General features: G+C 41.1%; 1 protein-coding gene across 3 annotated transcripts in view; it reads left to right on the top strand.

Annotated features, from left to right (window-relative positions):
* The window catches only part of LOC118224551 (serine/threonine-protein phosphatase 2A regulatory subunit B'' subunit alpha-like), an 88978-nt gene extending 75529 nt beyond the window's left edge, over positions 1–13449 (top strand). For all 3 annotated transcript variants that reach the window (XM_035412057.1, XM_035412058.1, XM_035412059.1), the window contains 7 exons: positions 466–622; positions 1661–1709; positions 2475–2564; positions 3939–4114; positions 6628–6746; positions 7789–7895; positions 10118–13449. In XM_035412057.1, coding sequence (XP_035267948.1) covers positions 466–622; positions 1661–1709; positions 2475–2564; positions 3939–4114; positions 6628–6746; positions 7789–7895; positions 10118–10223 — 804 coding nt within the window. In that variant the 3' untranslated portion in view covers positions 10224–13449. The remainder of the gene's footprint in view (positions 1–465; positions 623–1660; positions 1710–2474; positions 2565–3938; positions 4115–6627; positions 6747–7788; positions 7896–10117) is intronic.
* Positions 13450–23624: the final 10175 nt, after the last annotated feature.

Raw genomic sequence — 23624 nt, 5'->3', positions numbered from 1 at the left:
ACATTCTAAGCTGCTGACTCAACTGAACACACAGTGCCGCCTGACCACCAGCTTTCTCAAAATACATGCAATCCCAAAGTTTCCACCCCTTTAATCAGTTCTGCGACATTCCTCATTCCCTACTGAACTTCTCTCATAGTTCACCATTTTCGGCTCCTTTCTCAACATTTCCCAAAATCCATTCCCACAAATCTTCTAAAATGTACCTACAATCCTGCATTCTGACCTCCTGATCTCTGCGAAAAACATTACACATAATCCACCAGTCGCTCCCTCCTATTACACCATATATCTTTAGCAGTATTCCATCAGATAGTCCTTATGATGTAATTGCACATCATTGCAGACTTTCCTTGAAAGCCGCTTGGAAAGATAGCTGCAGTGCGGCGTAATATTGTTTGATGTTCTGCTTGTTTGGGTTCACTTGTTGTTCTCAGTTTCAAGTTTCACCTGCCTCTGTCCCAGACTCTGGCTCTCCTGGAGGAAGAGGATGACATCAATCTGTTAACAGACTACTTCTCCTATGAGCACTTCTATGTCATTTACTGTAAGTTTTGGGAACTGGACGCTGACCACGACCTCTTCATCGACCAGAAGGACCTGGCCAGATATAATGGCCACGGTAAGACAGGACTTTTGATGCATGTGGCATACACACAAAACCTTACTAAGTAGTAAATTAAGTCATTCCATAGCTGTCATTAGTGTACATATTGGCATGAATTTCTATGGGGAAAATCTACAGTTAAATGCAGAAGTATTGGGCTGGTGACACAATTTTTTGTTGTTTTGTTTGTTTAGGACATGTAAAATAAAACCATGAAAATGAGGTTAAGTCTTGAATGTCAGCTTTAATTTGAGGGTATTTATATCCATATCAGGTGATCCGTGAAGGAATTACAGCCCTTTGTATACATTGTCCTCCCATTTTAGGGGAGCTAAACTAATTGGACATCTGGCTACATAGATATTTCTTGGCCAGCTGTGTGTAATTGCGTCATTAGTTCATGTACAACAAAGCTAACAAGAGGTCTAGAGTTCTTCTTGGTGTGGAATTTGCATTTTGTTGCTGTTCTCTCAACATGAGGTGTCAATGCTAATAAAGCAAAACATCATGAAGCAGAAATATCTTTATATTTGTAAACTATGTAATTCATGCTGTTTAAACTAGCCTAAAACTGTCTCCATTGACTTAACATTAGTGGGGATCTCAGCATACTTCAGAATTCCAAACTGGCATTTAAACAAGGACGTGATTTACCACAGTAACGTCTCGGAGAATTCCAGTGGCATTGTTGGCTCATCCATATTGTAGGTACAAACCAGCTGAAGTCTCCTACCAAAAACATAAATATTAATCATTTTAAATATTAAATTATCAACTGCTGTCACACTCATTCCATTAATTTATCATTGGATAGCTAACTATTGATTGAATTAATTGTCTCTTTAATTGTGATGGTTTATGTTTCTCAATTTGTGTGCTTTGTTTATATTTACTTTGCTGTGTTGAACTGGGTTTTTAAATCCCAATCTCACTGTACTCCGGATCTGAATAACTTTGCCTTTCTTTAATGTAAGTTTTTCACTTCTGAAATTAAATATCAGAGTGAAAAGGAAGCTCAAACCTCCCTTTCTTCTTTGTCTGATCTCTCACCAGCCTCATCAGAAAGGATTATTGAGAGGCTTTTTTCTGGAGCTGTTATGAAGTAAGACCCTTCTTTGAATGCCAGCCCCACCCTAACCTCACTCATTCCTTTTTTAAATACATTCTTTCAGTCTTTTTCTTGTTTCCTGTCAGGGCCCAGGCCTTACAGTATTTATCTATAGACAGAGCAACGATCTGATGAAAATCATTTTTCACTTGGTGACAACAAACTCTGCAGGTCATCTGCAGAGGGGAGGAATTGAATATCTTTGTCCTGTAGTGTGAGACCTGGGGATTTGGACTGGTCCAACTGTGAGATGAATTCACTGATGTTCACGTAGTGAGGTCCAGATTAATTGATTTAAACTGTGAATTGCCTGTTGTTGTGCATTAATGTGGTTAACGTCTGCAAATCCATTTAGAAAAATCCACTACCATAATCAGGAACAGCAGGTAATTGCACTATCAATTTTAGGTAATGTTTTCTTGGCACTGTTAGCAAGAGTGATCGTTTTATCTAAATGCAATTAACCATATACTGAATAACTGCAATATTTTTACGGTGTAGTTGGTTAAAAGTAGCTGCAAATTAGCACAGATATTTGTGAATTAATCAAGATACGTGTGTAGATGATGGAAATGCATGTGTTTTTCAAATTCCATTTCACTTTTTTGGGGGGATTTGTGGCCATTTTATCACCACCAGAGAACCAATCCTTTTGGGAATCAGTCCTACAATATTGAACAGTTTTAGAGTCATAGACCTGGCTCACATACTCCATTCACTCTTCCTATCCCCGTCTCTGTTTTTCTCTCAACATTTAAGGGGAGGCTCCATGCAGAGCCATGGCAGGATGAGCTATGCTGAATTTGTTTGGTACCTGATCTCTGAAGAAGACAAGAAGAGCCCCAGCAGGTGACAAGCGACATGATGGTGTCATTGACAGCAGTAAAAGCCACTCAGTTTTAAGTTTTGTCCTTGTGTGTATGTGGCTGTGTGTGCATGTGTGTATGTGTGTGTGTGTGTGTGTGTACATACTTGTGTGTATGTATGCACCCTGCACTGACTGGGTCAATAAGATTCAATTCAGTTTTATTTGTATGGTGCTTTTACAGAGACATTGTCATAAAGAAAAGGAAAGATGGAGTCTGAACCTTCCAAAGCTGCTGTACTTTTTTTTTGCTGTTTTAGGGGTTTTTAACCTGTTTTGATCCAGGGAACCCTACACAGGCTGAAATGCATCCCATCATAAGTTATTTATTTTTTTTAATCTTTTACATTTTGAAATATTTTCCTAAATCTATATATAGTCATCAACATTGATACAGATGTCCAAGAAAAGGGTATATAAAGAATCCATAGATCCGAAACCTCTCCATAACATCAAATATCCACACCTGTATTTCATCATAGATATAACATAAGCCTCCTTTTTCAAAATCCAAACTCCCCACTGGTGTGCTTTGCCAAAAGCTCCATTTTGTTCTCAGATAACCATAGCATATCAATGTTCAGATTGGAACTGGGTAGTCTGGTCAGATAAGACCAAAACTGAGCTTTTTTTGACTGTGCACATTGCTTCTCTCTCTCCCCAGTAGAGTGCAATGATACTCTCCTCGGTATAAATTCATTCAGTTTGACTCAGATGTGCCTTAATGGCATGATCACTCATAAGCACAACATTACGGAAGGAATTTCATCCAAAGATGCAAATCAGTAGTAACAACAATATTGGCAACATTAGCACTTCCAGATCACGTCTCCTGTCTGTTCTGACCCCACGATGGTGGAATGACCTCCCCGCGGAGGTCCGAACAGCTGAGGCCCTGACCCACTTCAAGCGACAACTGAAGACTCACCTCTTCAGGCTGCACCTCTCCCCATCCCTCCCTACCTCCCTGTAATCTCTAAATTGACTGTACGCTTAGGGTTGTAACTAGGTAGCTGTTTCGTAGGTGACTTAGTTAATGCACTCGTCTTAACTACTGCTTGTATTTTTGCATAGACTGTGTTGTTGCTGTTCTTGTTTGTGTTAGTGTTAATCAGTTTAACCTACAGGGTCCAAGTTGAACTATGCGGTTGTTTTCTGCACTTGGAATGGTACTTCTCTCTAGGGTTTTCGACACACTTGTTCCTGGTTATGGTTATACACTTTGTTGTACGTCGCTCTGGATAAGAACGTCTGCCAAATGCCTGTAATGTAATGTAATGTAGCAATATTCATATTGCACATATTATGTTGAAGAACAGTGAAGTAATGAGAGTTTTGTTGGGATTCTCTCTCCACAGTATAGAGTACTGGTTCCGGTGCATGGACCTGGATGGAGATGGGATTCTGTCCATGTATGAGCTGGAGTTCTTCTACACGGAGCAGTGTGAACGCATGGAGAACATGGGTGTGGAGCCGCTGCCTTTCAACGACCTGCTGTGCCAGATGCTGGACCTGGTTAAGCCAGAGTGCCAGGGTGAGGAGAGCCGTGGTCTTGCCACTCAATATGCAGTATATTGACCATTTCACACAGTTATTGGACTCTACACAGTGACCACTTAACTCTCATTGGTTGGTACAGCTGTGACCGGTCTTTGACAGTGATCTATCCCCTCTGTCTATTCAGTGACTGATTCACGGTGATGGCCCTTTGACCGCTCTCACTCAGTGTCTGTGCACAGAGCACACATGATGATCAGATCCTCCTACAGCAGTACTATCAAATTCTGAAAGGAGGTACTCTGTAAAAGGAGAATGTAAACTAAGCATACTTGTCAGGGGAGGCGAGGGAATGGACCCAAACACGGAGTCAAAAAACACTCAAAATCCACAGGGAAAATCAAAACCGAGAAAGTTTCTTTTAATAAGAACAAAAAACAAAAGGGAACAAAAACAAAGCCGCACAGGGCAGTCAAAAAAAGGACAAAGATCTTAATGCGCAAAAACAGAGAAAATGCAGAAATTTAAAAAACAATGCAAAAACAGAACACGGGCAGGGAGGAAAACACTCACGGCAAAACACTGAGTAACAAGAACAAGAAGGAGCACAAAACCGAAACACAATCCAATACGCACACAAGAAAACAAACAAGGATCCAGCACCTGAGTCAGGGAGAAGGGAACTTAAATAGACACGACACTGACGAGACACAGGAGGGCACAATGAACAATCAGGCCACAGAGAGGGAAGGGAAAATGAGACAACCCAAAAACAATAATAGACTAATTGAAAACAATAATACAATTAAACGGGGTAAAAGGACAGAACTAAAAACTGAAGTGCCGCCACCTGGCGGCCCAAAAGGAGAAACACAGACAAACCAGAGAACATGACAATACTCATTTCTCACGTAGTATATAGGGGTGTGCAGAGACGTCATTATCTGTATCTGTATCAGTTCACCTTCAAAATTATCTGTATCTGTTATCTGTATTCGGATAGAAGACAGGAAGTAGGCGTGATTTATACCGGAAGTCACGTTAAATCAGGCAAATGTTGTATTTTCTAACCTAATATTCATTGGCAATGCAATGGCATATAATTAATTAAATTATTCCAAATCCTCATGCTGTACTTTTCATCTCTCTCTCTCTTTTATTTTTAACTAAACTAAGTTTTATGAACTGTCTGAACCCCAGCACCCCCCCTCCCTTTAACTGGGGTACATTGAACAATCAGAAACAGAAAAAAATGTTTTATAAATCGAAAGATTCTGTTTTGTATTGGAAATAGAAACTATTTACAGTAAAGATATATAGAAACATATCCTTCAGTTGAAGGGAATAATCTTAAATAGACTGCAAACCATCTGATGTGCTCATATTTTCCCTTGGTGGCAACTGTTACCATGAATGGATTTCGTGTTCATTATAGCCAAGACCTATGACTGATACATACAGCATGTTACATCTTAAACGGATGAATATTGACTTAAATACAAGGTAAAACGTCGGTTTTTCCAATATTTCGTTTTTCTGGTTTTTTTTTAATGGAGGAAATTAACACATACAGTTAAAAGCTGCAGGTTCTAAGCTTGATTTTGATGTATAGGTTGCGGGGGTTTGAAAGAAATCCAGCTGCCACACAGGCTTGTGTCTCGCTAGCTCCCTCACCTCCACCTCGATGCAAGAGTTTCCCTGAGTGATAGCCGGGAACGGTCAGCTCTCAGCCCGCTGCCTCCTGTGCGCTGACTCGGTGGGGGCGACTACAGAATATAGCGATTACTTTTCAATAATGTGTAGTAAATTAAACGACTAGTTAGTGAAATCCAAGTCCTGTTGCAAACAAAATGGGCATTTTTATCTAATGGCCATCCACAATGATATGAATCGATTTGAAGAAACATAATGGCTGACGCATAGAACTTATTTATTAAACGTTTTGCAACGCAGTGGCTCAAAGTTTGTTGGTGTGCGTACTCTCTCTCTCTCTCTCTCTCTCTCTCTCTCTCTCTCTCTCTCTCTCTCTGCCTGTGTAACGTTAGATAGAGGCTATGAGAACTCGTCATGGAGCTGACTTTTTTTTTTTTCTCTTCCGAATCCGAATAATAATGAGCAACTTCGGGTAGAAGAAATATCTGTTTCCATCGCATTATTCATGCTTTCCCGAATACGGTATTCGGATTCGGATACATCCCTAGTAGTATACACATTTTAGAAACTTACTCTGACATGTAACTTCCACAAGATTAAAAAGAATTACATAGCAAAACAAAACTTTTGGAACTTTCTGATGCTCCCCAGGTCTGTATATTTGAATAATATTAATTTAACAGTGACTGTTCCTTTGTCAGTGGGGCAGACCTTCTGCAATACTATTACTCTTTAGCAAGGCCACTGGAGTCACATAACACTCAGTATGGCTTTAAAGCTCTTCTGGGAAACTGCTGAGACCCAGCAATGAAGCTGCATGAAACCCCCTGTCATAGTGCATCATGGATTCATAATCCCACTTCCCACCAGCCCACAACAACGCCATTGTCTCCACAGGTAAAATAACCCTGAGCGACCTAAAGAGGTGCCGAATGGCCCACGTGTTTTACGACACATTCATCAACCTGGAGAAGTACCTGGACCACGAGCAGAGGGACCCTTTCACTGTGCAAAAGGTTAGAGCGTCACCAACCCTACCATTCCTCACAGGGCTGTGCTGTAGCACACAGGAGCCGTGATGTAGCACACAAGGCCATGCTGTAGCACACAGGGCTGTGCTGTAGCACACAGGAGCCGTGATGTAGCACAGAGGGCCATGCAGTAGCACACAGGGCTGTGTCGTAGCACACAGGAGCCGTGATGTAGCACACAGGAGCCGTGATGTAGCACAGAGGGCCATGCAGTAGCACACAGGGCTGTGTCGTAGCACACAGGAGCCATGCTGTAGCACACAGGAGCCGTGATGTAGCACACAGGGCCATGCTGTAGCACACAGGAGCCGTGATGTAGCACACAGGGCTGTGCCGTAGCACACAGGAGCCGTGATGTAGCACACAGGGCTGTGCCGTAGCACACAGGAGCCGTGATGTAGCACACAGGGCTGTGTCGTAGCACACAGGAGCCATGCTGTAGCACACAGGAGCCGTGATGTAGCACAGAGGGCCATGCAGTAGCACACAGGGCTGTGTCGTAGCACACAGGAGCCATGCTGTAGCACACAGGAGCCGTGATGTAGCACACAGGGCCATGCTGTAGCACACAGGAGCCGTGATGTAGCACACAGGGCTGTGCCGTAGCACACAGGAGCCGTGATGTAGCACACAGGGCTGTGCCGTAGCACACAGGAGCCGTGATGTAGCACACAGGGCTGTGCCGTAGCACACAGGAGCCGTGGTGTAGCACACAGGGCAATGCTGTAGCACACAGGGCCATGCTGTAGCATATAAATATAGAATAATGTAATAAAACTATTGTATTCTTGTCATTGTACGTGAAAAGACAAGCAGCACATTCATATTCTGAAAACATTCTGAAGTCACCATGAGAACAGCAGGCTGTAGTCCTAGTGGTGGTACAATTACCGTTGTGATCTCAGACAAGAGTCTGATGTAATTGTCAGAGGTTAACAGGATGTGAACTAACAGGAAGAGCATTTTAAAGGTCTAAGTGGCCGTGTGTATTTTTGTTTGCCTGTTTGTTCGTGTCTGTGCATTACAGGACTTTGACAGTGACATCCCAGAGCCCTCAGACTGGGAGAAGTTCGCAGCTGAAGAGTATGACGTTTTGGTCACAGAGGATACAGCCAGTGATCTTCCAGCAGATGGGTGAGGGCTCTTGGCCATTGTTGCCATGGGGGTATAATTGCATGACTTATTTGGTGCTCGGCTGAAGGCTTTGGCAAAATCAGTGGGAAAGCATCCATGTACCACACTTCTATAATCCTGCTTTCCAACTGGATGCTCTTCCAGTTTCTTTTTCCCAGCGGAGTGACAGAGGTGGCGTACTCTCCCCAGTATACAGTATACGGGGATAATGGCCTTCCCTAGTGGAAATGCCAGTTACCAACTTAAGATGGAATCTAGTTGGAACCAGCTTTTGCTCCAGCTGGATACCATCTGGAATTTGATCATGGTCTGTTGTCCGTACCAAGCTGGCCCACCAGCTAGAAATGGTCTTGCCAGCATGCTTGCTATCTCAACCATCTTGTTGCCAGCTGGACCATCTCCAAACCAACTGGACCAGCTTAAAACCAGGCTGGAACCAAACTGGATTGGAATCTCCACCAGGTTATGCACAGTCTGTGATCTACAGCATCAATATGAATGACCTAATACCTAGTTATTTTTACCTATTTATTATTACCTGTTCATGGAGTCCCTTTGGACTTAGCAGTACCCCCTTCCCACAAGTTCTTAGACACTAAGTACAAAACCAGTGGCCTGATGGTAAAGGCTACATCTCACTCTTGACACCATCACTCAGATCTTTATCAATTAACTCATGAATTGGAAGTGTAGTAGAACATAATATAGTTACCATCTCAAAACCCATATCATCATTATGAGCCATTATGATTTTTCCCACAGATGAAACCTGACACCTCAGAAATTTTACATTGAGATCTGACCTGTTGTCGTTGATGGCAAATGCACTAAAAAAGCTGTGCCCCCGAGAAATATATATGATTTTCCAGCGATGCCACTCATTTTATTAAACATTACTAAATTATTAACCGGAGCCACTCCTGGCTCTTCACCTTCTCCTGCCATTTCACCTTGCTCATTTCAATATGTAATGACCTTTAGCTATGACTGGCTCCTAATTTTTACCCACCACACCCACAAACAAAGGCTTGGGAAAAACAGCATGGTAGTAGATTGGAGGGTTATCTTGCCTTACACATGCAATCAAGAATATACTAAGGACGACCTGGGTCAAGTAGTGGGTCTACCCAGGTCCCTTCCAGACATGTCTGAAGCTGTCGCATTTGAGAATAGATGGGCCCAGTGACCACTGCGCCTACTGACCACTGTACCACGTCTACTGCAACAAAAACAATAAACCATGAGAGGTTGCATTACACCATGTTTGTGATATATTTTTCCTGCATTGGATTTCCTTGATACCAGCACAGGTTGAAAAAATAATTTTATGGACATTCAGCTGAATCCACCCAAAACGTCACCACAAACGGATATCATCTAACTATTCATGTCTATGTGTACCTTGTATTGAAGCCCAGTACACAAAACAAAATGCATCACTATTGTTACATCTCAGAAATGATTAGCTATCAATGACATGAGACATTTGATGTAAATTTAGAAGTAAAACACAGATACGTACAGGCTAGACATTTTCAGTTGGGGCTAGACTAGATGGAACTGTGCCCAATTTTAGTATTAACTTGGAGGCAAACCCAGCATTGCACTCCATCGCACTGAGAGTATTGCTCACAGAGAAATTCCCTGAGCAAACAAGAACTTGTTTTCAAAATTGAGCAGGGACGCTTGCATCAAAAATGCAGGTATTGATTTTGGGTGGCTGGATCCGTAGGGAGCCGGTGTAAAGATCTGTGTGTAAATCTGCAGTCTACAACTGAACAGCTTGAACCCTTCTTTGTAGCCATTGCTATTTACAGCTCACCTTGCTTCACCGCTAGTTAGTGCCACTGTTTACATAGGAGTGCAGAGGGGTGGGGATATTAAAGTAGCAATTAAAGTCTGGTTTCTAAGTAGAAAAAACCCAGTTGTTCAGATTTGCCTGTTTCCAGAGGGAAATTACTCAAAAAAAGCAACACATAAAACCTCTGAAGAAACAAATTCATAAATCTCACAATGTCACACTGCCACATACAATGCATGCAAAATATTGAAATTTGTGAATTTTATGATATGTTATATGTTAACCATTAATAATGATCTGCTAATTATTTGCGATGAGAAATAGTCTGGGCCACATGTCAAATTAACAGCTACATTGAGGCCAGCTGGATCTGATCCTTTTAATTTCTTTTGATGACTTTTTTATCCTGTGCTGTACATAGGTCTTTTGAGGATGACTGTGAAACTGAAGAATGCACAGACACCCCAGTCAAGATGAGTAAGGCAGACATCACAGAAGAAGTGGTCTTCTCCAACCTGTGTGGGTGAACCAGTCCTGAGATCTGACCGCACTAAGCCTCTACCTCAATCCCCCTACAGCCACTCTCCAGGAGGGGAAACGGAAGAAGGAAGAGGAGATGGGCACAGGAGGAGGAGCACACAGGGAAAGAGAAAGGAGAAAAGAAGGGTATCAGAGGAGAGCTGTTAAATAATGTAAATGTAATGAGGTACAAAGTGAGGAACAGAAGAAGAAAGGGGATCATGAGGACTGAAGGATCAGACAGGGGAACAGAAGAGGGAAAGGCCCTGCTTTGAATATTATTAGAGATCGCTTCAGAGCAACCAAGCTGATTCCAAGCCAAAAGTCCTTATGTTATGTGCAACAAAAAAAAATCATTTCTGTTTAGAGTTTGAGGTCTTTCTGGACCTTTTTTTTGTCTGAGAACAGGATGATCAAAATCATGTGTGGAGTCTGTGGAATGTGCTCTGTTACTCCACCATGTGGTCCTCTATGCTAATGCATTCAAGATTCAGCTCACACTGTATGACAGAAGCCCTGTTTGCCCAACGGCCTGGTGTGGTCTACACAGGCTTGGGAAGCGTGGACAGAGCTGTGGAGCCCGTTTAGCTGGACTAACCCCAAATTCACTGGTTGCCTCCCAGATTCAGTACTATGTGCATTTGAGCATGGGGCTTAAGAGATATAGGTTCCTATATACAGTGAGCTCAAGGACAAACACACATTTTTTTCTGGATTTGTCTCTATACTCCACGATTTTAAATTTGTAATCAAGCAATTGACATGTGGTTAAAGTGCTCTTTCTCAGCTTTTATTTCAGGGCATTTTTATACACTTTGGTTTTACCATGTAGAAATGACATCGCTTTTTATACATACCCTCCAATTTCAGGGCACCATAATGTACAGCCATCTGCAGCTTCTGCTTATTTTGTGTGCTAGTTGCCTTAAGTTTTCTCTTCAGTGTATGAAACACATTTTCAACTGGTTTCGGATCGGCTGAATGGCTTAGCCAGTCAAGAATTTTTCCATTTTTGACTTTGAAAATCTCCTTTGTTGCATTAGCAGTATGTTTGAGAACATAGTCTTGCTTTAGGATGAAGCACCGTCCAATAAGTTTGGAGGCATACACTTCAGAATTAATTCTGTGGTTGCTATTAGCAGTTATATCGTCAATGAAGATGAGTCAGCCGGTACCTGTCGCAGCCATACATGCCCAAACCATAACGACCCCACCACCATGTTTCACATATAACGGGGCTTTGGATCTTGGGCAGTAACTTTTGGCCTTCACACTTTTTACTTGCCATTCACAAGTGAATCTTGGTCTTATCTGACCACAAGATCTTTTTCCAGAACTCTGCAGGCTCTTTTAGGTACTTCTTAGCAAACTGTAACCTGGCCGTCCTGTTTTTGCCACTAACTAGTGGTTTGCATCTTGCAGTGTAGCCTCTGTAGTTCTGTTTTTGAAATATTCTGTAGACAATAGTCACTGACACATTCACGCCTGCCTCCTGAAGTTTGTATCTGAACGGTAGGACAGGTGTTTGGTGGTTTTCTACATGATGGTGAGAAATCTTTGGTCATCAACTGTAGAGGTCTTTTTGGCCTACCAGGCCCTTTGTGATTACTGAGCTCACCGGTGCTGTCTTTCTTTTTAATGATGTTCCAAACAGTTGATTTTGGTAGGCCTTTGGTAGGTAAGCTTTGGGCAGTTTTTCTGACTTTATTCTTGTCTCTCAGCTTCATTATGGCTTTCTTCACTTTCATTGGCAGAACGCAGGTCCTTATATTGACAAATGCTAATAACAAACTCCAAAGGCAATGAAAAGCGTAGAATAAATCTAGACACTGAGCGTTCTTTATACCTTCACTAAGGAAGCAGTTGAACACATCTGACTAATCAGAAACACCTTTGAAACCATTTGTCCCAAACATCATGGTGCCCTGAAATGGGGGGACCATGTATAAAAAGTGCTGTAATTTCTACATATATAGAAATACTCCTTGATAAAATTGAAGATTTTGCACTTTAAACACCAGTTGTTTGATTTCAAATCTAAATTCATGGAATACTGTGGAAGGAAAAAAATCTTTGTCCCCTACATTATGGAGCGCACTGTAACTGCATTAAAAGATAAAGGACATGGGCCACTGAAAGCAGAATAAACTGAAAATTGTTATTTCATTTATAGAAACTGACAAGTCAGAGTGTATCACTCTTCTGCTTTCTTTCCCCCTCGTTTTCTTTACCTCCCTCACTCTATTTTAGTCTACCTCTTAACCCCTCTCTCCTTCTACTGTAAATCACTTTCTCGCTCTTTCCTTTTTCTTTCATTCGCTCACTTTTGTCTTTCAGAGCCCTTCTTCTGCCCCATCTTTTGTTGAATTCAAACTGTATATATTGTATTATGTATTGTATATTGTTTCGCTTCAAGCCTGTTGTATAATTGCAATGTGTTTTAATTCCATTTACAACTTGCAGCGCTTTTAGTGTTTGTTTATGAGTTATGAAAGTATGTCTTCTATCAGTGTTTGTGCTGATATAATTCAATGTGCCACTAAGTGGCATATCAAAAACGTTACTAACAACTAAATTCTATGTGACATGCCTCAAGTTACACGGGTGGAAATTTATATCATGGGGAACCCTGCAGGGGTTCTCTGTATGAAGACAATCAACTGGATTTTAACTGTGTACAAAAGCACTTCTAATTAGTTTTTGGTACCTTTTTATAGCAATACAGCTGGTGTGACCTGTCAGATGTAATGCTAAAATTATAAACTTGAAGTAGTCAAAATGTGTTTAAGCCAGGGACCCTGGAAAGCCTTAGTGTATTCTGGTTTCTGTTTTAATCTCATAATTAGAAATCAATTAAGACAGGGTGGGGTGAGTTAACCGTGTGATCAGCTATTTAAATAGATCATTAATGGCTGAGTAAGAGTGAAAACTCATGGCTCTCCAGGACCGGGGTTGTCCTCTGTGCTTTAAACTCTATGCAGATTAACGTGTTTGTGCAGAAATGGCGGCTCTGAAAGCTGCAGCGGCCGAAGCTGTTGGTTCGTCCAGGTAATTTTGGGTCATATCTCTGGTGCGAGCCATGCCTGCAGACTCTGTGGAAAGGGCTGGGTGGTTACTCATCTTTCTCTGTTACAATGAGGCAATGCTTGTTTTGGCACGGCAATATATTTTTTTTCCCAATTTCCTTGGAATTGAGAAACAAAAAAATAAATAAAGGCATTTTAAAGCTGTAAATTTGTGTATTGATACAAGTTGCTGTAATAACAGCACATGCATGAATGTGCAGTCTGCCAGTAGGTCTGCTTCATGTTGTTGTCTGTGATTCAGATGAAGGAAATGTCCATCATCTTAAAGAATCTTTTTTCCATGGTAAGGCTGTACCTGTGCAACTTTGTTTGGGTCTTTTTACTTTTTCTTCTCTTTCTCATTCTCTCTCTCTCTCTCACACACACACACGCACAAAAACACACCTTCTCACTCACAATTAACACACTAGAAAAACACTGGAAAAAATTATGCTCATATTATAAGCCTTTCCCTCTGTGCTGGGCACTGTAATGTCTTTTTCCCCATTGCAAAGAGCTGGGCCACGTTCTCCATGCCCCACCCTCTTTCTCTTGGACTGGAGTATTTACTTAGTTACTGCTATAGAGCTGTTGAACCCTAATGCACCATTTCAAAGAGTCTGCTGTTCCAAATGCACCACAGAGTGACGTGAGTGATGTTTCAATCGTTCGCACTCCAGGAACTCTGGCCTCCAGGTGACCCGGCAGCAGCCTAGGACCACTACCACTAATGCACACCATCTGCACGCTGCTGCCACTGCTCAGGGTCATGTCCCGGTAGAAAATATCCTGTGTGTTTTCCCATGTAGGAAAAAAAAACAGTTTGCATTGTGTCAAGGTATTTGATAATGCAGTGCAATTTAAATTATCATGGCGTACTTGGGAAAGCTGTCATTGTGGAACATGAGTTATGCTGATGCTTTATCACTAGCTGAAAGAGCAGGTCTAGGAAACGTCTAAAACTGCAGCCAAAATGCACTCCTCTGTGTGCCTCAAGGTTATGGCTTACCAAACCAGGAAAGGGTGCACTCATGAAACAGTGACTTTTCATTTCAGTTTTTGGACATACCTTGAAGAAATGGACTCCAGCATATGTATTTTCTTATTGTTTCCACTTGTGCTTTTTCAGATAATAGAAGAAATTTTATTAAAGGGGCAGTTCACCCAAAAATGAAATTAAGATATATTTCCTCTTACCCAGAGTACTATACTGTATATCCATAAATATTTGACTAGTTTTCTAGACATCTGCTGCAGCTCACCCTGATACAATGGACCCATGGACCTAGTATTTTTGTGATGTTCAATGTGCCGAAATTTTGCATTTGAAAACCTACATAAATATGGGTCTGCTGAGGTCTGTTGTATCAGGGTGAGCTGCAGCAGATATGTAGACAACTCTGCTATTACACCTGATATTTCTGTTTATCCACTTAATCTGTTCTGAATATCTGCTCTTTTTATGCTGTGGCCTCAAGGTCTCTTCCATCTGGAAAATCGGTTCCTGCAAATGTGTATTATACGTATCATATTTTGAGCAACATTTGAAAAATGTGCCCTCAACACCATAACAAACACTGTAGAATATCTGTGTATGCACACTGTATTTGAAATTAAGTAACATAAGCATAACAATACTGGGCGGCATGTTGGTGCAGTTGGTAGCGCTGTCGCCTCACAGCAAGAAGGTCATTGGTTCGTATCTTGGCTTGGGGCCTTTCTGTGTGGAGTTGGCATGTTCTCCCTATGTCCACGTGGATTTCCTCCGGGTACTCCTGTTCCTTCTCACCATCCAAAGGTAGGTAGGCTAATTGGAGACTCAAAACTGCCCATAGATATGACTGTGTGAGTGAATGGTGTGAGTGAATGATGTGTGTGCCCTGCGATAGATTGTGTAATCCTGCCCAATGCAAGGCTTCAGCACCCCCTGCAATCTTGTCCAGGATAAGCAAGTATAGATAATAGATGGGTGGATGGATGGATGACAGTACTGATTTGCAAGGAACTATTCTAACATGGAGTATGGAGGACGTCCGGAAGTAACAAAGGATTGTGATGCTCAAATAAACTTAAAAAACCAGACAGGCCTTGTTGGACCCCAAGCAATAATTTCTTGGAAATTCCCAGAAACTGACCGATTTTTCAAGACCATGCCTTCAAAACCCTACTCTAGAATCGGACCAAAACTGACCGAACACCAGCCCTATAAATACTTTTGAATAAACTGAATTTCTTGCCTGGGACATAAAATTGTCAGGCAACAAGACTGATGAGGTACCAACTGGGCCAGCAGGGTTATTATGGCTATGTCTAATGGCAAGACATCCAGTCTTATGACAGTGTATAAGGCTTAGCCGAGCAGTTAACTGTGCATAAGGCTAGGACACACAGCATTAGACTGAGCTAGGCTTTTCCTGGCTCAAAATAAGGCTTAGGTGGTGACTTCATGTGACAGTGATGGTCCGGCTTTACTGCCACTGTCAAGTTGATGCCTTGTCTCCCTATATTAGGCTGTATTTAGGATGTAAAGTTCCATAACGTCTTCAAGAGACCTCCAGAATATATTTAGATGAAGGCTATGTATAGAAATGAAACACCGGGAAAAAATTGGTACAATTAAAATATTTATTGAAGGGTTCAATTTTGCATGTGCCAGATTGAGGGGATGTTGCCTATACTAAAGGATTTACATATTATATGGGGCCATTATACAGGTAAAGTGGTATTTGGAATTGCAGTATGACTTGAAATGCATTTAATTTCTGTCACTCAAAACTTGGGGTACAATATTAACCTTTTAACTTAAGGAATCAACACAACTACCTCCTTAATATATTTAAGTTATTTTAATGCATTCACTCAAAGAATGCACCATCCTTTTCATACATTTTACAGAATCTTATTTATCAGTTCAATCTGCTCATATAGGCAAGAACCGCATAGCTTAGTGATAATACAGTAGAATACATTTAATTGCATAACAGATTATCGCATAATTTGTGTATTTGCTTAGAATTGTCAAACACAATTCATTCATTCCATGTGATTGCATATTTGCATGAACCATTAGCGCATATTTTGGATATTTTCAAAGAACTATGTCCACTTACATTGTATAATGCTCTATATATACGTAGCATATACTACGGAAGGTAGGCAGATGCTGACAATTGATATATAAAGATGCAAAACCGCCAAAATGTATGAAGAAAGCCAGTTTCTGTTGGGAATCACGTCTATAACGGACACCTGAGTGGCACACGCAGTTGTCAACACTCTTTGTCAACCAACTGATTCTTTTATGCAATTCAGCGGATTCTTCAGTTAATTTATGGTTGCATGTAAATTTGAAAGCAGTCAAAACTTAATACATTTTAAATGCAGCATCATCATCAAACCTAGGGCCCCTAGTTTTGTCTATTTATCTTGCCCGCAAACTTTCTGCTGGATTTTATTTTTTAAAATCTATTCCTGTAAATCTAGGACTTTAAACATAAATGTTGTTATTTATGTGTCCCTTCCGAGACATGTTATGGCATTAACAAACAGTTAAACGATAATTAGAGAAGAATTTTAATTCAATATTTCAATTGGGGGAGCCCTTATGGTCCCCCGTGTGAGCAGCACTCTTTTTTCTAGAAATTGAAAGCAGGGGTACATTTAAAAGGCAAAGCATCACAAAACATTTCAAAAAGAGCATTAGGGTGGGTAAATTCTTGTGCTTAAAATTTCCCCAGTGTTTCTGACTAGCTACTGCACAGATCGCAATTCCAATCAGCACCAATAATTTCTGTGGCATTCTGCCTTCGGAATGCGTCCCAGGTGATCTCTGGGAAGAAGGTGAACCTTTTCTTAAATTTTATTTAGCCAAATTCATATTCAATAATTTATGAGTGGTAAAACCACAAGGGTGCAGAAAAAAATAGAAAGACTTATAGTTTATCCTAAAGAACATAAAAGCAAGCAAATGATATAATGTGTAGATATAAATAAAAAGATTTTTAAAAAGAGAAACTCCTTAATGGGTGACTCCATTATTGACCCCAGCTTAGGAACACATTCATATAAAGAATGGGTTAAAGGAAAATTTCTGAAGCCCTGATATGCATTCTGTTTTTTTGTTCAAAACAATTTCCTTAATTGTCTCATTTGTTTGTTAATTATCTGTATCAATTAATAGTCTATGCTGCCCCATACAAATGCTTTGGTAAAATATTAGAATATAGGGCACAATTTCCACTGTTATTTGACTTGGTGTACATCATTGTGAAAAGGTAGTATTGGCTGTGTAGAGCATTTGAAATAGAACATGCTTTTAGACTACAAATCAACTGTTTTGACTCAAGAAAATCACTGTTGCATAATTTTCAAATGGGAATTACAAGCTTTCAGTCAGTACAGTGGTCTAAAATATCTAGGTGTCCAGAAACATATCCAAAATCTCTCCAAAATTGAATAAAATGTTTTTTGTCCATTATAAAGCATATAAATGAGCCCCTTATGAGGGTTTAAGATGAAACATTGCTATCAGATTAAAAAAATAATGCAAAAACATTGTCACACAATGCGGTACAGTACCTAAATGTGTAATAATTAACTCGTGTGTATTTCTATACTCTGTACTCTCGTATGTTTTATTGTATGGGGATGAGACAACATGAAACAATTTTCACCCGTCCACCACGTTTTGGCAATGTTCCAGCTCTGACGTCATCACTGTTGCATGCTTCACAAAAACTATTACACTTCCGTCTAACGCTTACATTACAGTGTGAAATATTTACATTATATAACACCACTAACCTATTTAAAAATACTCAATTTCAAAAAGAACGTATATAACCGAAATATTTTGAACGATAATACTTACATAGCAATGGTGAAATCTCCTCTATGTTCAGTAGATAGAGACAGAGAGACAGTATCAATTATATTGTTCTATTCGCTTCTGTTTTGCTCCAGAAAACGATGTCAGCTAGGTCTATCAGCAAACATATGGCTTAGCTATGTTCAGAAGTCCTCAATAATAATAGTATTTTCCAAGAAATTACGAAATATCCTTGAACATGTTTCGTTAGGTGCATCGTATTTGTCTGCTAACAGAGTGTGATTGCGTAAGTGAATGCTATGCTAAGAATATTTTAGGTTACGCTGACCTATAAAACGCTATTCCGAAAGCAGAATTAGACATGTTATACATCGTTAGAAAGCTTATACTCTCGCCTACCGAATAAATGAATTGTAAATCTAGTCAGACTGTACTAAAAAGGGCGACGACGCCGTAAACAACAGGTGTGGTGTTACGCACAGCTATTTTGGAAGATACCCAGGCGTCACAGATGCGCCTATATTTCCCAAACGGATTGTCCAAGACAATATATGACCACGCAGTCTCAAAAGGGACATCTCTACACGTAAAACCAACAGTAAGGTTTTATATTTATTCAATATTTAGTCCCAGATATTGACTGTAGAATGACATGGTATCATTTTTAAAAACTTTTTCTCGTTTATTTCGTTATTCAGTGAGCAGCGTTTTCACTGCTGTATAGGCATATCTTAGGGCTATTGTCGGGTTTATTTTGTTGCTATGACGGAATACGATTTTTTAGTGGTGAAAGAATATTTTTATGAATGCCAAGATAGACAATATTGTCCATTATGTCAAGGGTGGGGGGTGTTTTTTAGATGAGACTGCAGGGAGGGGGTGTGTGTTAAATGAACGACGGGAGCGACAATGGTGGGCTGCGAAACTCCGTTTTCGGCATAGTTGTCATGTATCGTCTACTAATGAAACGGAAACAACGCGTTTCTGTTTTCATCTCACACTTTGGTTGCAGTAGCACCGAATGTTTGAGTTTAGTAATTTAGGCACGCGGGCGTGCCCACCACTAGGGGCAATGCGCTAAGAGGTTAAGGTGAGGCTAGCCTCTGTTATAGGGAGCCAGAGCTGGAGAATAACACAGGGTTTGCACCAGATGGCATGTGCTGGATTGTATACTGCTGAAAATGTATATTTACAATATCTTTACAGTAGCCTTTTTTTCACTACTTAGTCGGACTGGTTTGTTTGTCCTGCAGTGCCATCATTTGGCCACAAGAGTGTATCCCCACTTACATTCTGTGGACTTAAAGCTAGAACACATTCACAAAGCCTTACTTCACCAATTAAATTATGTGCTGCTGTGTCAAGTTTATCCTGCATGTATGTGTAAAAAGGAATCTGTTCAGGAGCACACACAAAGGCAAAACGAATTCCCTGAGACAGCGAAGATAAGCATGTCCTCTATATTTAACAGGATGCCATTGTGGTGAAGTGACCCTTCTTTTGTGAGAATGATTTGAGCCCCTTGGTTGCTGGGATACACATCACAGATCAACAGCATCTCCCCTGATGGTTGATCTCCTGTCTTAAAGGGAGGTTCCCCCCCCCCCCACCCCCGCCACTCCCACCCCAGACCAATGTTGGTGGTGATTAATATGGCTTAGAAAAACTCACAGTTTAGGGAGACTGTTACCTGGGGCCGTGAACTGAGGGAGGAGACAAAGCAAAAGTTCAGACTCACCTGCAGGTCATAGCGCCAAGTTTCTGAGCCATGTGCGTGAGGACCTGAGGCAGTGTGTTTGTTCCTGCATGTAGCAGAGGAGACAACAAAGACATGCACTGCACTTGGTTTTCCATCATCCCCAGAGCAGCTCAAATGAGACATTATAAACGGAGACGCTGACTCACTGTGGTTATCAAAAGCCCGAGGCACTCATCAAAAAAGAAAGGGTGTTAACCTTGTGTTCTGGTTAAATTCCCAAACTGGTTCTTTCCATCTGGCCAATTGATCAGCCCTCCACCAGCTGCTTGGCTATGAAAACCCCTCCATTTGAAGCTATTTTTACTGCACATGCAATAATTACACTAAATTATTCCTTCAATACTGTGCCACACCTGGGGCTTAAACCTGCAAGCTCGTTCTCTACACTATGGGACATAACACTATTATTCTCATTACATTAAAGCCTTCAATTCCAGAGATAGCATTTCAGTCACAACTCCATACATCTTTCTGAGTGACCGTTAATCTGTTACACTGGAAAAGACCCTTTTGGAGAGTGGAATCTCTGCACTTTCCCCAGCAGGGGAGATGTGGACTGATATGCAACACTTCTCTCTCTCTCTCTCTCTCTCTCTCTCTCTCTCAATATGCAGAGCACCTCTCTCTCTTTCTCCCTCTTTCTCTTTGCAAGCATTCCCTGCACTCGCTTCATCTGGGGAAGGTGGCATGGTGCTTTCTAGATCAGGAAAGAGATTGTGTGATATTTCAGACAATTAAGCAAGAGTTAATTCCCTTAGAAAAAGAAGAAAACCAACACCCAGAGGGAGGCCAAGAAAAACAGCTCTTATCAAGACACCCTGAAGGAGCTGCTGCCTGATACCGCAATCAATCAGGGAACTGTAGGACACTTCCATTTCTCCAAAGAACAAAAGCGCTTAATATGGTGTAAAAGATTTCAAAGTGGGTAAACTGGGAGACAGTTCCCAAAGTGGGAGACTGAGAGGTAAAGAATGAATAGCTGGGACAAGTTGGGAAATATAGTTTGTGTATGAGTGTCCAGGACAGCTAGCCAGCCACCAATTTCATCAAAAAGGCTTGACTTTGTGAGGTGCCAAGTGCTGCAGATTCCCAGCACTTGACTGGACTTGTTTTTATGCACTGAACGAAAGAAAAGAAAACAGAGTAGATCATCTTAGAAAGAAATGAGTCTGCATGAACTAGCCAATGTGGAATACTAAAATATGAGAGCATCGCTGAAATGTGATGTCATAATTATAGGGCACGTGCTGTTGCTGAGGGTGCAGTTTTAGTATTTGTGGTTGAGCAATGAATGGAGAATGCAGAAAAGGTAATAGGAAACAGCCAGAGGTTCAGACCAGGGAAGGCTTCACTGATTCTTAGAATAAATTTTACAGCTAAGTGAAACACCCCTGTGCACAAATACTGATGGTTTTGCAGTACATCAAATTTTCAATTAATCACCTCATTACAATCCATAAATTGCTCAATGTTTCTGACTGGGTAGTAATTATGATTAATGATAACAGAGACATTCATTTATATTTGGAAAAGTCTGCTTTATTAACTGGATGGATTAATACACTGACTGATCATTTTGGGAGTTGGGCCAAGTTTGTGGACCTCGAGATTGTGTACCTGAGGCCGGTGTTATGTTAAGAAATGGAAATGAGCTAAATCACTGCTTGTAATAAAGCCTTTATTTTTCTGACTTAATACCGTATTGTGAAATAATCAGTGGTGAAAAGACCCAGGTGACGAACCTTATTTATGCATCTTCAGTCAACCCAAATGTAGATCAAATTGTATTGTGATTAACTCACAATGGGCATGGTGGTCACCCCTGGTTATTCAATCCTTAAATGTGGCTCTCTGCAGTGCAGCTTGAGCCCGATAGCAGGGCTTGCCAGTGGTAGTCTGGATCAGAGCTACCCACCCAAATTATGTCATTGCCCATTGCCCAATTTTGTCCTGCAGCCCACAGCAGCATGGCTCAATTGGTTTTGTTCTGCTAGACAGTTGATTACTAAATGTTAAAACAAAGATGTTCCAATGAAATATCTTTTGTAGTTAGTATCCTGATATCATATCCAAACTTAAGCACTTAAAAGCTGTCAGGACTCGTGGGGGGTATGGACCCAAAAGCAGAGGGGGGAAAAAAAAAAACAAAAAAAACACGAAACTCAAAAGGATAGATACGAACAAGGACTTTACTACAACAAAAAAAGGCAAAACAAACAGGGAACAGGTAAGGCCACAAAGGGCAAAACAAACTCAAAACATTCTTAAGAACGAAAAAAAACACAGAACAGAACACAGGCAGGCAGGCAGGATACAGGCAGGTGGAACACACAGGCAAACACATAAAAGAAACACCAGAAGATACATACAGGTCAGGAACAAGCACAAGTCGGAAGCAAACACAGGTAGGAAACAAACACAAGGAACCAGCACCCGAGTCAAGGGAACAAAGAACTTAAATAGACAGGGGGTAACAAGACACAGGTGAACTCAAAAAACAATCAAACCAGAAAAGGAGGGGATAACAAGACACAGGTGGGAACAATGATAGAATAACGAGACAATTGAAAACAATCATACAATTAACAAGGGGGAGCAGGACACAAAACAGAAGTGCCGCCATCTGGCGGCCCAACAAGGGAAACACAGACAGGAAAACACAGAACCATGACAAAAAGCAGACATGCATAAATAGAAAGTTACATTTCAGAGATGTTGAATATCATCGTTGAAGGCAGAACATGGCGTGTCTTGCATCACGGTCACATTCACAGGATGTAGGCCAGCAAGGCCCATATGACTCAGCATAATCACCAAGCATACCAAAACGAACTATGCAGTGAATGTGTGGGTGTGTGTGTTTGTGTGTGTGTGTGTGTGTGTGTGTGTGTGTGTGTGTGTATGCGAGTGTTTGTGTGTGTGAGTGTGTGTGTGTGCCAGCACCAGCACTGAGAGCACTGAGAGCTCAGGGGGGAGAAGGTGAGCCAAGTAGGGTTAAATGAGGAGCTCTCCCCCAAAATCACCCCTGGGGTGACTCACTTTCCCACACTCAAGCCTGAATGTTATCCGATATCTTTCCGTTATGTGTGGATTTTACGGTACATCTTTACTATGGTGGTGGTTGCCAACATATTACAAACAGCAGAGATTTCCAGATGTTTTTTTCAGATTGTAATGCGTGATTGACAAGCATGACAATTTAAATTTGGATTGAGCCTCAGCAGCTGATACCTTTTAATCCTCATTGCTTATGTGTTGTGTCTATTTGCCCTTAATTCACATCAGTTCATAGTATTCTATTTTACCATTATTTAACCAGGATGTGGTGCAGTGATGACCTAGCGAATCACAGTGGGGATGGAATTCAAATGATAGTCAATTAGGTGCAGGAAGGAGGTAATTAAATGGCCAGAGAGCTGGTTTTGTGACAAGTCTGTATCTGTACCTTGATACAGACTGGTCTTAGATTCAGTACCCTGCTCCTTTACTGCTGGTTGAACTAAATATGATTTGTTGCCAGCAGCCATACCACCATGTTCCCAGATTTTGCCAATTGGCTGAAGTGAAGCTAAGCAAGTGTTGCTTTGGTTAGCACTTGGATGGGAGACTTGGATGTTGGTGGGCCAGTAGGGGGGTTTCCCTCAAATGAACCCCAATGCCCCCATGCAGCAATGGAGATGCCGAACCAAGGTTCTGACTCACTGTGATCATTAAAGATGCCATGACAATAGGGTTGCAAAATTTTGGAAATATACAG

Source organism: Anguilla anguilla, chromosome 4, assembly GCF_013347855.1.
Source record: "Anguilla anguilla isolate fAngAng1 chromosome 4, fAngAng1.pri, whole genome shotgun sequence".
Classification (NCBI taxonomy): Eukaryota; Metazoa; Chordata; class Actinopteri; order Anguilliformes; family Anguillidae; genus Anguilla; species Anguilla anguilla.
The sequence above is the reverse complement of the archived record's forward strand: the minus strand, read 5'-3'. Positions and strand labels throughout refer to the sequence as shown.